Source organism: Strix aluco, chromosome 5 (genome assembly GCF_031877795.1).
Source record: "Strix aluco isolate bStrAlu1 chromosome 5, bStrAlu1.hap1, whole genome shotgun sequence".
In the NCBI taxonomy this organism is placed as follows: domain Eukaryota; kingdom Metazoa; phylum Chordata; class Aves; order Strigiformes; family Strigidae; genus Strix; species Strix aluco.
The window spans coordinates 13,519,268-13,535,951 of record NC_133935.1 but is presented as its reverse complement, the minus strand read 5'-3'; the positions used below and the strand labels follow the sequence as shown (position 1 = coordinate 13,535,951).

Sequence of the window (16,684 nt, the reverse complement as noted above, 5' to 3'; positions counted from 1 at the left end):
AACCACAGAATCTATAAAATTGCAGTTATGTCTTTACAAGATCACCAATGATTTCTTTTTGGGCATTATTTTTTTCTTCGCCTTTTTAAAAAATTTTCTAAAACGGAAAAAAACCCTAGGACTTCAGCAAGATGTGTTTTAAGACTGGGACAGCACCTGAAGTTACATTCCTACATGTGTATTTAGAAACACAAATAAGATGATCTGATTTTCATTTTGGGATACCAGAAAGCTCTAGATACTCACTACTGAAAAATAAGTGTAGTTTAAAATGTTTGTTTGTTTCTTTTTAATAAACCTGAAATTACATAGCTTTGAAGGGACCTCTGGAGACCATCTTACTAAACTCCTCATTTAGAGTATGGCCAATTTGGATCAGGTTGCTCAGGGCCTTGACTAGCTCAGCTTTGAGTATCTCCACAGATGAAGACTTCACAGCCTCTCCGGATACCTGTTCAAATGTCTGACCCACTCTCACGGTGAAAACTATTTGCCTAACACCCAGCTGGAATTTCCTTTCTTGCAACTTGCAACCATTACTTCTTGTGCTATCACTCAGGAGGTGCTATCTCAGAGGAGTCCAGCTTTGTCTTCTCTGCACCCTTTCATCAGAGAGCCACAGACAGCAGTAAGATCTCCCCTCTGCCTTTTCTCCAGAAGACCAAACAAAACCCACCTCACACTTTCCTTACATGTCATGTTCTACAGTAACTAGACCTCATGGTGGTCCTCATTTGACTCATCTGGTTTATCAGTCTCCATTTATCTTCAACAAACACAGATTCAGATTACATGGAAACAAGTGTATTTCTGGCTCTTCTCCCATTTCTTTTGGATGGGCACTTTACTTCCAATTCAAAATGTTTATGGTGCAAAGTCAGTAACTTCTACTGAGCACAATTTCCCTGTCTATGGACAAGTTTCTTTATTCACAACACCTGCAGACTTAAAACGAACAAATCCCTTCTGTGATTTCATTGTAGGTGTATCAATTAGCAAAGAGCATTCACATGCAGCCTTAGTGCATCATCACCCCACCAGGAACGTTTCATTACTGCACCATCACAACAAATGAACAAGGGCTCAGTGCGTACTACCTTCATTAAAGTTGTCATCGGTCGAGATGTGGGTCAAGGGAGACTGGGGTCGTGAGTCCCCACAGAGGGAGTAGCTGTGTTCTGCCTTGATGAGGGGTGCTGGGGATGCCGGAGACAGTTCAACCTCCATTATTTCATTCTTCTCAGACAAGAAGGGATCATTCAAGAGCTGGCCTAGGACATCAGGTGAAAACTCATCCAGAAACTCTGTGAAGTGCTGTGGAGATAAAAGGAGGGGGGAAAGTTTATCTCCTTGCCTGTCTGTCATGCCAACAACAGGAGAGCATTGATCAGAACAATTCCAGTATCTGCAGCAGGCATTCGTGCCAGTCAGCAGCAGGATCTACCAGCGCTGCCTAACAACCTCCTCCTCCAATCGCTACTTCAAGCTGAAGAGCTACAGCTAGAACAAAAGTCCTCTCAGAAGCATACATTACAACAGAAGAGCCTGTGATTAACTTGCAATGAAAATGGAAAATAGAAGCATGGTAGTCATGTCCTGAAGCAACCTCCTTTCCCCCCCACCCCCACCCCCCAGCAAGGTACTCACTACAGCATGCCACCAAAACCAGGAAAGCACACTTCACCCAGACACTGTGAAAGATCCTGCAAGATTTATCACCAGAACACTTTGTGTGTGGAGCAGAATATATATACGATGAATAGTAACGAGCTTTTTCTAGACAATCAGGCATTATCTACCATCTTATACAGGAGTCTTTGTTGATTGGGGCATGATCCTACAAAAGTCTAAGTCTGTTTGATTTGCTCTGTTTTTGCAAGCAGTATTGATCTTGGTTCTTCATCCTGCAGAAACAAACACTGAAATTCAAGATTTGGCTTCCTGTAGGCTAAATTAAGAATTAAACAAGTCAATATTGTATAAAGCCATGAGAGAACCCCCATGCATGCACATTTCACAGCTCCAGTAGTACCTGCAGCCTTGAAGCCTGATGCTGGAAAACCCTGAGCACACCCAGCTCTCACAGAGTCCCCTGGAAGTTTGAACACCTCTTCCAAGATGCTCATGAATGCTAACTGTGCCTTCTTTCAAAATTAATAAGTCTTCAGTCAATTCTGACTGACACTGAGGAAAAGAAAATATTTACTAAACACAAGGCAATAAACAGAGGACCACAGTTGCTATGCTGGAATAGAAAGCTAGCTGAAGTAAAGTCTTTACAAATGGCAAAACAGATTTGTAGCCTCATATTTACTTACTGTAAATGATAACACTACTAAACAAACTCTCAGATGATTCAGCAAGAGGGTCATGACCCCCTTAGAAAGCCTTGTTTATTTTAATTTTGATACCAAACAACTCACTAGCACTTCACATCCAGGGTTGCCTCCCAACATTTGCAAGGATTGAAGTATAAACTACAATTCTTCACTACACAAAGAAGAAAGAAAAAGGATGCTCAAGACTAGGTGAACACGCTGGTGCATCAGTAAAGTAAAACAGGGTAGACAGACTTAAAGTGTAAACAAGGGACAGAAATTCTTCCCAACCATGACAGAAGTCAAGGATGAACCTATAAAAAAGCAGTGCCTTTGTTAAGGACAATTTTTTCCCCACAGTCTACACACTTCTTTTCATCCAGGCTAACGGCAAAAGTCAATTACACTTGTTTACATATTTTCCTAAAGCTGGCGAGAACATTTTCTTCCTTCTAACTCTTGCATGCATTATTCTGACTGATGACTAGCAGATGCTGAAATAGGGCTGCTACAATATTTGTACCCTGTTTTCTACACACAACTACTTTATCACCAGCATCATCCAACCTGAGGATGTCATCCTTGAAAATATCATACCTAAGTGTTGACTTAGTCTGACACTATTTAGATGTTCTAATTTAACAGACTCAACTGAAAGATAAAATGACCACAGGCTACTCGGCTATTTTTGGCAAATTCATGAAGATTTCTATTAGCCTTCTGTCTATTACTGCTTTGATATGGAAGAAATTAGTATCAAATGTTATTTTACTTCTTCCATTTCATTAAAGTATGTCAGATTAATTTTTTTCCCCCTTCCGAATGGGGAATTTTCCTAAAACCGCTTCAGGAAAAGCAAAGAAGAAAACAAACGTTCAACTTCCCAAAACCAGAGAGAAAGAGGACCTTGGGGTAGGGAAAGATTTTCAACATGTTCATCAACGTTTGTGCTTTCTCCTTTTCACATGCAGCTGCAAAGCAGCAAGCTGTGAGAAAGAAAAGCATTTGCATTTACAACAGAATTGTCTGATAGCAAATGGTCAACCAGTTTTTAAAATGATTTCTAGTTTCGTTATAATTTTTAATCTTATTTTTAATGGTCTGTGATATAACTTTGAGAGTATAAGTCAATAGAGATGTCAATAGAGAAGCCTCACAAACAACTGACAGAGGTCAGACCACACAGCTACTGAACTTGGGGAACAATTTTAGGGATCTGGACTTCTCCTAACTCAATGATTACAAAAACCACCACCACTTGATTTACAGGAATCTTTCATATGTTATACACATCTCTACTACAGTGAACACTTAATGCTAGCTCGCTTTGATATTTTTTTCCTCTTAAGAAAACAATTGTCTTACTGAAAGCAGCTCCATTTGCCTAGAGAATTAAAAAAGAAAATGCATCTGAGCAGCAGCTACAGCAGAAACCATCCAGAAGCAGTGAGGCCTCCAGCTCCTTGAAACTTCCACCTACACCTAAGCTGCTCCCTGTGTCTTCTCAAAGCACGTTCTCCCACTGCCAACCCTCCTCCTCCTCTCCATGCTCCCCTCTCTGCTTCTTCATGCACCTTAGCGGTCAGTCATCAGTCACTTCCAGAGCTGGAAAGCCAGTGAATAACCCTTAATTCTGATACAGCAGCAACCACCCCTGCACTCAGGAACAGGAAAGGGCAACTTAGGGAGGAAACAGAATTCTATCTACCCTTAGAACCTGTATATATATTTGCTTGCAAAAGAAAGACATTCTTTGTCTGTGGCTTTCAGCTTGGCATCTTTCACCCAAAGTTCACCTTTAAAAAAAAAAAAAGAGAAAAGAGCACTTGCATTGAAAATGTGCCTTTTTACTTCTTTTCTTTTTTTACTTTTAATACCTCTGTAGACAGCTCCATTGCCAACTTCCTGCTATCCTCACACCCCACTGGCAGCCGCAGCACTAACTGCAGACATGTGTTGGTACAAGGAGTCTGCTTGAATTATTAAACTATTCTCTCTACATAGCAAAGAGATGTGTTCAGCTGGGTTTTAACCCCTGTAAAAAGTCATGGATTTAGGACAGATGTAACCTTATCTTCTGCTTCCCGTTCCCCCAGAACCTTGAAAAGATAAACAAAACAGCAGCGCTCCTGTTTACAGAAAGTAAGCCGCAGCCCCACGGAGTCTCACCACCGATCTGGTTGGATATTTGCTCCCGCCTACAACCCAGGTGCTTTTGGGGAACACAGAACACCTACACACATCACCCCACGGTAAGCAAACAGGGGAGAGCTCTTATATCTGGGTGCACGGCAGATTTTGGATAACTCTTCGAAAGTAGTATTTGGCTGAAGACCAACTGGGCCACAGGCTGCAGCTCTCCACAGCATCTGCCTGTTCCTGCCAGACAAAGGCCCTTTTCTCCAGCTCTGCCTAAGGGACGAGGTTTTTTTTTTTCTTTCTTGTCTGATCAAATGAACGTCTCTGAAGTAAAACAGAGACTCAGGCTTTGCTGGGTGCATGGCAGTGCTGACTTCTTCACCAGATGACCTGAAGCCAGACGAGAGCTGCACTAGCCCCAGTTGTCTAAAGATGTCACATTATCATGATTAAAAAAGAAACAGTCGTGTTCAGAAAACTTTCTAAGAACTCAGTAAAAAAGGAATGAAGTCAAGAAAGAGCCCCAAATGACACTTCATAACTATATTTGAATTATTAAACAAGTGACAGGCTTTGCTGAGCCTGGAAAACGCACTGTGTCAGCTGCAAGTCCCACACATCAGCTGCAGCAATCCACCCTTTCCAGCAGAGCCACCCCAGAGGGGAGCAGCAGCAGCAGCACCCTGGCACACTGCAAAAGAAGCCCTGCTCTCCAAGCAGCCCAGCGCAAGCCAGCCTACATGCAACACGCCCGGGTGAGAACCACCCATGGATTCAAGATATTCACCTCCTGGGAGTTAATGGCTCCCTCCTGGCTTGCCCTAAGGTCTCCCCATCCTGAAGGGATCAATCCCCCCTCCACAAGAGGAACTGCCCTTCTACCACAGGCACTCATGGCATAAAAATGAAGCCCACCATCTCCCTGTAGGTACAAAAATGCCTGATATTTATCTCTTGTAAGGCTTAAGCAGCAATAATGGGGGGTGGGGGGGCAAGGACTGCACCCTTACTGCTGTATCAAAGGAATGAGTTCATGTAATGTATAAGACAGTGCTCCTGGAGAAGATGGGGAAAGAGGGGAGAAAGGGGAGAACACAAACCAGCTCCCATCTGTGTGGAAGTAAACATGCACCACAGGCATGAATCTGTTCCCTCCTTCCCCCCTCCCACCCCCTCCACCTCCCCCCATTTCCTCTCACATTAAGATAACAAGGAGAAAAGGGAATAATTTCTTCAGCAGCTATTTTGTGGTTTGCATAAACAAAGGTGCATAGGAGATAAACCACAAAATATCACAAAAGATAGCAGCACTTCTAGTTAATGGCATCAAACAGATCAAAACCTGTGGTTACATTGGAGATACCATCTCCTCTTCAAGCACACATTTCACAGACATCTGGAAGCTGCTTATATGGTAGCTGAGGAGGTCCGAGTAAGAGTCACAGCTGCTCACAAAAGGATTCAAGCTCTGGGGCATCCAGGCAAGGCACCAGTTGTTAAAGATGGCACGTATGTGCTGGTCAGACTTCATGGGTTGAGCTCTAGACTTGACTGCATGGCAAGAGCTCTAAAAGGCATCACGCATCTCACTATCAGCTCTGCCTGGGTTTGTAAGTGCAGCATCTACCCACAGGGGCTTGGAGCAGAGACCTGCCCTTTTTTGCTAATGAAGAACTGTGTCTAGAGATGCTGCTCGTGGAGGACTGCACGCCTACCAATGATGACAACGCAGCAGAGAAGTTCGTGACTTTCTGCATGCCCAACCCCAAGGTTAAACCCCAAGGCACAGGTTAAAATGCTTCCTCAAGGCTGGTGTTTTCTTCCCAGACATGTTGACTTTCCTGTTGCAAGTTCATCAGTGATGGACCGGAGGTGTCAGTGTGCACCAGCTTCCAACAACCATGACAACTGTTCTCAGTACTCACTGGCACTCAGGCATCAGTTAATTTTCAGAGATTCAAACACAAATTCTGCAGATTTTCAGGTACTTCATTTCTCTCAACTTCTTCCCTTTCTAGAAATCCTTTCTGTTCACAGCAGGGAAGCTGGCCACCACTCCCTCCTCTCCAGACTCAGCTACAGTTTGTATCGTGTGGTACCTATCTTTGTCAGCTTTGAGAAGAGCTACCGATGGAGTCCCTGTAGTCTCACCTTTGCAATTCACTCACATATGCCCTGCAGGGAACAGAAGAGCTCCTCTACTGGCATGGGGTGTGTTGATACATCACTGTTACGAGGCACAGATCCAACCTCCTGCTGCGTTGCTCTTACAAGGATGAGAAACGAAGGACAGCCTGGCAGCAATACAGTATTTTTCCATAAGATTGATTTCAAATATGTGGGCTGAGAGACAAGACTCACCCCACAGAGTCATTCACCACCATCCCCACAAGGAGAAAGAGTAGAAGAGCAGAAAGCTGCACCCTATACAGTTTGATATACCAGAGCACTTACCTTTGGTATGGATTAATTTGGGGGGGGGAACCAATGATATTTGACAGTGAATATTTGAAAAAAATAATGCAACCACACCTGAAATAGCTGAAATCTGATTTGCCAAAAAGACCCCTTGGACAGACCACAGTATTCAGCATGCAACTGCAGGCATATCTAACTGCTTACCCTTAAACAGGACACAGAGATCCTCCCTCTCAGCCAGATGAAGGACCAAAATAGCTGGAAGAGCTTTCTGATGGCAGGAAAACAGTCTTAGATGCAGCCATAGCAGAGAACAGAGAGACTGAGGACTGTAAACAATCCCCAAAGTCACGCCTAAAACATGCTCATAACACAGCAGAGATTTACACTACCCTGGCCTACGTCCTTGCCAAGGGCAAACAGAGGGAACCTCAGATTTCTAGGTGTTTATCTTCTACAGTGTAAAAATCAAAATCAAGATGCAGAGAAATAGTTGCTCAATTATTTCACTCTACTGTAAAATTCTTTACTGTCTAGTCATTAACAACACTGAAATTACCTGTTGCAGGAGGATATGAAGAGTAACATGAAATTGGTATTTGAAAACAGCAAAGAGATCCACCATAGCAGATATGATTGTTTGGAGTCTCACACCAGCAATTACTCATTTTAAGCATAAAAAAAATAAAACTGGATGGATTAAAAAAATCCACTAAGTCAATAACATTCAGGTTGTGTCATCAGCAAAACAAATGCCAGGAAATTCAGAGCTAATAGATTTACACGGTAATTAAATCTGCACATCTTCCCAACTTGGTCGGGTTACACAGTTGGAAATGCTAAAGTTCATGCTGAGCAAATCTTATAATCCACCCCATTATGCACACATGCACGCACACACTTTCATTGCAAATACTCAAGTATTTCCAACCTACAACCGGCAGCGATGTATTTATTTTTAACTAATCAGGGATTTTTCAAGAACCATGTTACTCCTTTGCCTTTCCTTGTTCCAAAATATTCCTTCACTTTCCTTAACACCCCTCCCCCCACCCCAAAAGAGTATTTTGGATTTAAAAAGATAATTTAAAAAAAATTAAACTCTATAATAACTAGGACTAAATATGGGTTGAAAGAAAAAAAAAAAAAAAAAAGAAGTTCTTGTGCAGTTGAGGCAAGGGTGAGAAACAACCCTGAAGTTCAGTGTCTCTTAAGTCCACTGTTTGCAAGCAGAGAAAGGATGCTATTGCTAATTCCTAGCCCAAGCCTCCTGGGAGTCATATAAAGTAGGAAAATCCTTCTCACATTCCCCTGCCCTTCCCCCAGTGCATAGTTCTTGGATCTAGTTTAACTTTTCAATAGGCTGGGCGCATGTTTTGCTATTTCCCACCCTCTCCCCAGAAGAGTCAAAGTCAGAGAGGAATGAGTCATGGGGGCCAGAGCACCAGAGCAGTGAGTCAGCGAGCTGGAAGCCCTTCAACAAGGCTCCCCCCATCTGGGTCCTTGGCTGAGATCTCAAAATACATTATTAATTCTGTGTTGCAAGCAAGCATCGTCTGCATTATGCTCTCAGGTCAGATGCATCCATTCTTTCATCTCAGCAACTATCTCAGCGACTTCCCCCCCCCCCCCCTTTTTTTTTTTCCTTTTTTTTGCCTCTTACACCAGGCTCACTGATACGCACTTCATTTATCTTGTAAATCAGCTCTCAGGCTGCCAGCTTGAGCAGCAGAACCACAGAAAACTGAACTCTCCATCACTTCTCTCCATGCCCTTCTCTTCACCTGGTAAGCAGCAGGGTCACAATTCTTTATCACCAGTCATTGTAGAGGCTGCAAGACAAGCCTGACTGACAGGTCTGTCTTTCACGAGCCTCCAAACCGTCAAAAGCAGGGGCAAGCCTTTCCCCACCGTCTTTCGCTAGCATGACTCACCCTAGACAGAGAGGGTAGTTCAGCTTCCAAAACCTAGTCACTGGTGTCTCTGATGATTTTTGGCACCCAGGCAAGATACTTAAAGAAACCAGTTACATTATTAAAAACTATCTAGCGAAGAAAGGAACAGATGCAGTTGTCTGGGTTTTTTTGCCCCAGCTATGCTGCAGGCATGCAATGCCAGTCATAAATATTTGTTGTGAGATAATACTAATTTGCTGCATTACACCCCAGGTACACCTATAGGCTCTTTGGAAGGAACTTGCATTTACCGCTTGATTGACATCTAACCAGAGTCTTCTGGGTAACTACCCAGAGTTTAGCCAAAAAATAAGCAGTGAAAGAAAGCTTTCAGATAAGTTGAAACCTTTGTGTAAAAGTTTTGCAATTCACCAGTGGGCATTTACAGTCTTGTTTGCTGCCCGAGACCTCGGCAGCAAGGGTAACACATTTTGTTGTTGCACAGCTGGTTTAACTTATGGCCACCTTTGAAAGAAAACAGTTACTCCAGTTTCACCCTGAATGCATGCAGATAGATCTTAACATTATAGCAACATTTTACAACATTTGGGTGCATTGCACCTGGTTTCATTTATCACCTTCCCTCACCATGGAAATGGGAGGGATGGAAAGCAAAGAAAATTCATTTCAGTTCTCATGTAACAGCATCCCTTGTCGAAGGGGACAGATAAGCCCTTGGGAAAGGGCACAGGCAGCATGATTTCTGTATTCTAAACAGAAACCACTAGCCTTGCACCCATTTGAGAGATCACAGAATATCTCAAGTTGGAAGGGACCCATAAGGATCATCAAGTCAAACTCCCAGATAACTTTAAAGATATAAAAGGAAGGAGGAAAAGAGAGAAGTGAGAAGTCAACAGGGACTGTCCAGATGGCCTACATGGAGACAAAACCCCCTCCCCAAGGATCACTAGCACCACACAATTCAGAGACAGTTACTTAAAACAGAGATGGTGAAACCTGCCCTGCAGGCCAGCAGCAGTTCGCTCATCTGCTCACTCTGCAAGGTCTCATCACAGTTCCCACATGTTAAGCAACACTTGAAGCTGTCAGCCTCTGCCCACGGGCACAACCTCCCAGAAACATAACCATCCCAGTGGGCACACTGTGCCAGGAGATGCTGTTAGGAGAGCCCCGCAAAGTCATAATTTCTTATCTAGATTCCCATTAGTGCAGGGGGGCCTCCTGCAGAACACAGATACTCTCCCTCAGCTGTTTTGTGTTTAAAGTGTTTGCAACAGCCTTGAGGACCAAACCAGTATCTTTCAAAGGAGGATCTTAAATTAGTCTGAGCACTGTAGGTAAGAAACAACTTCTGCTCCGTCAGCAGTGCTCGCTGCATGCTCTGGCTTGCCACTCCTGACTGACAGGACACTTGACATTTAAAATAAAAATCAGTATTTTCTTCTTCAACAATGTTACTTCTTTAATGGCTGCAAAGTTTAAATGGCAGGGTTCCAGCTCGCAGGAGTGATTGTTCCTTCTTTTTCCTAACACTGGCTGCAAACCTACACACCACCCCATCAAAATTCAGCTCTTTAATTAAAGCTGTCTGGGTATTATAAAATAAACAAGGCTTTACTATCAGTATTGGCAGCTCAAGGAGAGACTGGGCATTTTATTTCACTAAAGAGTTAGTAGGTTTTGTTTTACAGATTTATTTTTAGTGCTGAGGGGGTTCTGCTGGCTTTTTGTTTGTTTCTTTTTAAGAGTAGAAGCATGGAAGCTGAGGCTTGAAAAGAAAGGATACAGACTTAAGCTCCTAAATGTTTATTTAAGCGCTCTTAATTTTTTAAGAGTCTGACTATCTCTTCAAGTGCCTAAATGCAGACTCCCTGAGTTGATTATGGAAAATAGGAATTAGCTTTTATAAATGATGCCTAATATTCACAGACATAATGGTTAAAAATGCAGATGGGTGCAAAGTTTTAAAAAGAAAAAACACACTGCACACATATAACCCTTTCTTGAACTGAAGAGACAGGTGCTTGACAAGGGAAGGAGGAAAAAAAATAGAGTGGATTTGAAAAACAAATGTGAAGAAATCCACAGGTCATATCACCTCACCCGTGAGATGAACTCCCCTGCCTGATTCACAGCTCAAGGATCAGCAGCCTTTGGCTAGCAATGACCTTAGCTGCCACAGGTTTTAGACCCTGACCGGCAGAAACTGCTGCCCCCTCTATCATACAGATATCTACTATCAGGGCAGAAAGAGAAACAACACTGACAGGACTTTGTGTTCAGCGCTGCCGTCACTGAACGTTACACATTAAGTACCATGCACTAAAAAAGTCAGTTTGATGTCAAATCCTGTTCCAGCATGTGATCTTGACAGTTACTGGAACAAATGACTACATTAAAGAACCCCTTTCCAGTAAGTAAGTCCTATACCTTGCTTTCAGTAGAAACATCCTGGGTTTTGATCTGACATCTCTCTCATCCTTCCCATAAACTTGTACTAATCCCAAACACCGCGGATGCATACAGAGCTGATACTTTGCCAACAGCAGGTATAATCAAAGACTTTCCATCCCAAACTGTCAAAACGTTTCCAGCTTGCAACTTTGCAGCATGCTTCATGTCAAACCAGCTACTGCCCCAGGAAGCTAAGGAAGAGCAGAGCAATGGTACTTGATGATGACAACACTGGGGAAGAACATCCTTGAACCTGAAGCCGTGACACGAGCCGCTTTGGATGAGCCAGCCCTGCCCAAACCCATCCCACAGTAAAAAGCCTTGTGTTTTGAAGCCGCCTCCAGTAGTCCTCTGTACCACGAGATGGATACATCAAGACGCCTACGTTGCACTTATACAGCCTTAACTCTGCAAAAATTCACACAGGAACTCACAGAAATCATTTTGGCACCTCATTTTATATGGACCAGTACCTCCATTAGCACTGATACCTTGTCACCCTCCCTCTGAAGAAAGGTGCATTTCATGTCACCACAAGGGTGGTGGGGGTCACTTGGTTTTTACTCATGTCAAAAGCAGACCAGTTTGTTCTGAAGCTCTACTGAAAGCTGCAGAGAGAAGGGAAACAAGGAGACAGGATGTGAACAAGATCAAATAAATATATACTCAGAAGTATGCGTAGCAGTCGTCTAGACAAATTATTTTAAGATACCCCATACTTGGGTGACGGTATTCCAATTTCCTATGACAAGTCTTTTGTCACAGTGCCAGAAAACATTACTTCAGTCAACTTTATAAAAAAATTAAAAAACAGGAGTGGTACTGGATTAAGGTTCGGGGCCCAAAATAGCAGTAGATGGAAACATCTGTATCTTAAGACCAGTTCTTAAACGAAAACAAAAAGGAAAGATGTGCACTTAGTTCTCCTCTATGCATCTTTCCAGAGATGCAGGGACTAGCGTAACAGCTTACTTAGTAACATGTGCTGGCTCTCTCCCCTCAGGAGTCTTCATAATACAGGGGAGACTTTCAAACCGGCATTGCCTTCATTTGCGTGTGAACAGGCATTTCAGCCTCTTAGGATCGCTCTCCCCCATTCAGAGCACCCCCCTCCTTCATCTGTACCTCCCCTCTGTACCTTCCATTTTCAGACCTTTGCTCCCAGGCAGGTGAAAGAGAGGCCTAAGCTACTCATCACCTTGCAGAATGGACAGAAGATCAGCAGAATCAGGAAGAAAGCCGCAAGCTGCCCATGAAGACCCTGGAGGAGCAAAGCCAGAAGAGCAAGGGTGCAAAGGGAAAACAACAGAGGAGGAGAGAAAATCACAGTGCTTGGGAAAGGATAAAATAAACCTACAACAGATAAGCAGCATATCAAGGTTGTGCAAGAACTTCCTCCATTGCCAGTTGAGTATTTTTGCCAAGTGTCACTGACTTTTGTGCCTTGCCATTTAAAACTACCCATCCTGAAGTAGTCATTCTTTGACTGCTATGGACTTACTCTCATTTATTCTTCCACACACAGAAGGCAGGCTCAAGAAGGAAAGGAGATTCAGTAGAGGCTGGCACTAGATTCCGGTGTCCCCGAGTCAGTGAGACGGAAGCACGCCGCTGCAGGAGCGGTGCCAGCACGCCATTGCACAGCACAGCCCTACGCTTCTCCTGCAACAAACATTTCCTCCAGCCCGTGCTCTGCAGTCTTAAAGCAATGGTCCAGCTCTTCAAGCTGCCCCCATAAAACAGAGGATCAAGAGAACCTGAGAGAAGGTCTTTAACCAAGAAAGCATCAATGCTGATTGTAAATAATTTATGAACATTTCAGCACATGCCTAAAACCAAAACCAAAATCCTTGCCATCTCACCACGGCAGGTAAAAAGAAAGCCACACTAGGCAAACAACCCTGCTTACCATGGAATAACTTGTAAGTATTATATATTTGGGCTACTGGAAGAAAGGAAAAATTAATGAGAATTAACATAAATCAGAACCTAGAAAACAAGAAAGAGTTAACAGAAAATACAATTCAGAGTGAAAAAAGATTGCTTCTGAGTTTTTCAGACCCAGAAGAATGTTAATTATAGATCAGGCCATTGCTTGGTTGCAGTTACTGGTAGGGGGAGGAAGGAAGATCAAAATGTTTAACTGAATATTCTTGGGAGGGGGCGGTTCTGAATTACTGCTCTTTATATAAGAACAGATGATACAGCCATCCCACAGGATGGTAATGAAATGATTTTCATCCCAACAATAACGGAAGAGAATATAAAAACAACAGCTACTCAAAGCTGGCCATTTTAATTAGCAGACCTAGAAAACCTCCATCTGAAAAGTCTAAACAGAGCTCCTAAGGAGCTCCTGAAACTATTTTCAGTATGAGACAATACTGATGGACTGTAAAAATTAATATGAAAATATTTAAGTGTAAACAAGGCAACCAAAGTAACAGCAGGTTAACCTACCTACTGTTCATTCCTGACTAAGGGAAGAGATGGAGAAGGGAGGAGAGTAGTTAGACTCCAAGAAAAAAAAGGAGAGAAATCTAATTTCTGCTTATAATTCCACAGTAACTGATAATCTAGCTTCTCAAATTTTACCTCTTTTTGTAATAATATTACAAGCTTAATACACCTTGTCTCTCCTAAGGCAACTGACTTGGTGCTATGCAAAATGAAGCCAGAATAATACAAAGTCAACAGGCCACATTCAGTGCGATAAAGATATAAGAAATCTCGAGATGCGAAACACAAATCAGCTGATTGCATCACACATTTTCAGTGGGTACCCACAGGGATCGGTTCTTGGCCCCAGACTCTAATATTTTATCAACGACCTGAGAGGAAAAGTCACCACCGCTGAAGTTTGCAGATAACGCAGCATCAGCAGAAGCAGTGAGTAATACAAAGATCAGGTCACAAAACCAAAACACAGAGCACTTGGGAAGCAGCCATAAACAAGTGACATGTTTTAAATAAAGCTGAAGGTAAAAAATAATTTAAAAACCCCCTTATGGCTGCAAACAAAAGGCCCCAAGTCATGCTCAGGTGACTGACAATCAGAAGCAGAGATCTCAAAAAGGACATGGGACCCTGGGAAAAATGTGGCTGAAGGAGCGTCTGTGGGACAGGTACTGCAAGTGCTGAACACACAAAGCAGGGCCTGGGGAAGAATTACTGCAGATGCGTCCTCACGCTCTCAACACAAGAGACCCCTTGCTGCATCCCAGGATGAGACCCTTGGCTAGAGCACTGAGGTCTCACAGAGTCCCAGGAGCAGCCAAGTGCTGGGGACCCCTGCACAGCCACCCCATGCTGTGGGGCCAGTGCTGGGCTCACACAACCAAAGAACAACAGGGAGGTAATGGTACCGCAGAAATTTTGCCTTTATTTATTTAGGAGGGGTTTTTTGTTTGTACTTGTCTCTTAAATGAGGCTTCATATCTTAAAGAAGTTGCCCGGTAAAGCTCAGCCCCCAGATACAGCTTTGTACTATAGCCTCATGCCAATCACACAACCTTCTGCACAAGTTTGTGCTCCCTGCACAGCCCAGCGTAGGACTGCAGAAGACAGAGGGGCATGAAGCAGGAATTTGTTTTCTCCATGCTCACAGTAGATGCAGCTGCTACCGGCCACAGCCAGGCTCCAATCCTATACCACCAAATTCCAAAAAAAGGATGTTGAACAACTGGAAAAAGTTCAGAGAATCACAAGAATCACTGTGGAGCTGGAAATCCTGCCTCAAAATAGAAGCAAATAACAAAAGAAGAAACCAATGTCTTCAGCTTGTCAAAGAGGAAATGAATGCAGAACATGAACTTTAAGTACAGAACTTTAAGTACTGAAACAAGGAATAAGACTTAGAGAATGGCTCTACAGCTTACAGCTAAGTCTGCAAGCTGAAGCCAGATACATTCATTGTGTTTATAAAGGGACACAATATTAAAAAAAGGGAGAACAATCAGTCATGAAGAAACAGTGTGAATTCTTTGACCCAAGCCATTCTTACTTGAAGACTGGAGGTTTCCCTACAAAGATATGCAGGAATTCAAACAGGAAACAATCTGGGGAAGTTTTATAGCCCAGATTTACATAAGGCTGAACTAATTAATCATAACTGTTTCCTTTGGCCTTCTTGCAGCAAAACAAGGCTATTTACCAGCATGGCAGCATGTTCTGGAGAACCCAATACAAACCCAAAGTTGGGAAACCTGCTGATGCTGCTTTGCATTCCTATATTCCAGATAACTCAATATCCTTATCAGGAAGGCAGCTGGGGAACACAGTTCGAGAACCTAGGTTTAAGACCAAAGGTTGTTCACGTTAGACACAACCCATGTGCTCACAAGCAAGCTCCAAACACAGCGCTCGATAAACTTCAAGCAGCTGGCACATCCTGCAGCACAAGCCCACTAAAAGCCTTTTGTCTTCGTTTATTTTTAAGGCTGGGTTCTTGAGCCCTACTGCACGAGTGAGTCAGCTTCCCTCCCCGCACCCGAGCTGGGCTGGTGAGGGCTGCAGACACCCCAGCACCAGCTGGGAGAGGAAGCCCCTACCCCTTGCCATCACCCCAAGAGCTGCACCTGAGTAGAGAGCTGGGAGAGGGTCACAGAGGAAAAATTTGGCAGGCTTGCATTGGACTTCAGCATTTCTCAATCAAAGAAACCGAAAACACAAAACACCCAGCAACACCCATGCATGCATACTATCCCCGATCCTTTTGATACCAATCTGCTCCTCAGGAACAGAGGGGCAGCTGCAGTCATGCCAAAGCACAAGCAAACACCTGTGAGAAACTGCGAGGACTCACAAGCACACAGCGTCATGATAATTTTCAGAGTCCACATTTAATTTCCAAACAAACCACATCCGATAGATGGCTGATTTCAGTGGTGATGGGAGATTCCCCATGAGCCCAGGTGAGAGGAATGGCAGGGTGCATGGTGGAATTAAAAGGGAGCTTCCACATGGAGGGACAGATTCCAGAAGAAGTCATTTAGCAGTTGCTCATTACCAAGTTTCTTTTACAACGTCTCCTAGTTAGCAAAGCTGCACATGTCTGAGCATCTCCTCCATGGCCTACTGTCCTTTCAAATGCCAAGGCTGCCCACAGCAGAGATATCAGAGGCAAGTTGCTTTATTTTTCCTTTAAACCTGAGAAAGAGCACAAACACGAGCATGTAATATGCAACGCCATTCAAACACAGTAACTTGGGCTCTTACTTTATGTTAGAAAAAAGCTTCCTTATTTTTTTTTAGGTTGATAAAAACATTAAAAGCAAACAGCTGACAGAAAGGAAGAAGAGGGAGCATTTAAAGGAAAGGAGGAGTTTCATCCTGTTTTAAAGATTAATTACAAGATTAATCTCACCAGGCAACGCGAGTTTCTGGCACTAAAGCAGAAGGGCACTCTAGCCAATGCCTCCAGCCAACGCATACGCA

At 43.3% G+C, this 16,684-nt stretch overlaps 1 protein-coding gene across 2 annotated transcripts in view; it reads right to left on the bottom strand.

The window, feature by feature from the left end:
• CREB3L2 (cAMP responsive element binding protein 3 like 2) overlaps positions 1–16,684 on the bottom strand; it is an 83,675-nt gene that overhangs the window by 38,900 nt on the left and 28,091 nt on the right. For both annotated transcript variants that reach the window (XM_074826015.1, XM_074826016.1), the window contains exon 2: positions 1,098–1,314. In XM_074826015.1, coding sequence (XP_074682116.1) covers positions 1,098–1,314 — 217 coding nt within the window. The remainder of the gene's footprint in view (positions 1–1,097; positions 1,315–16,684) is intronic.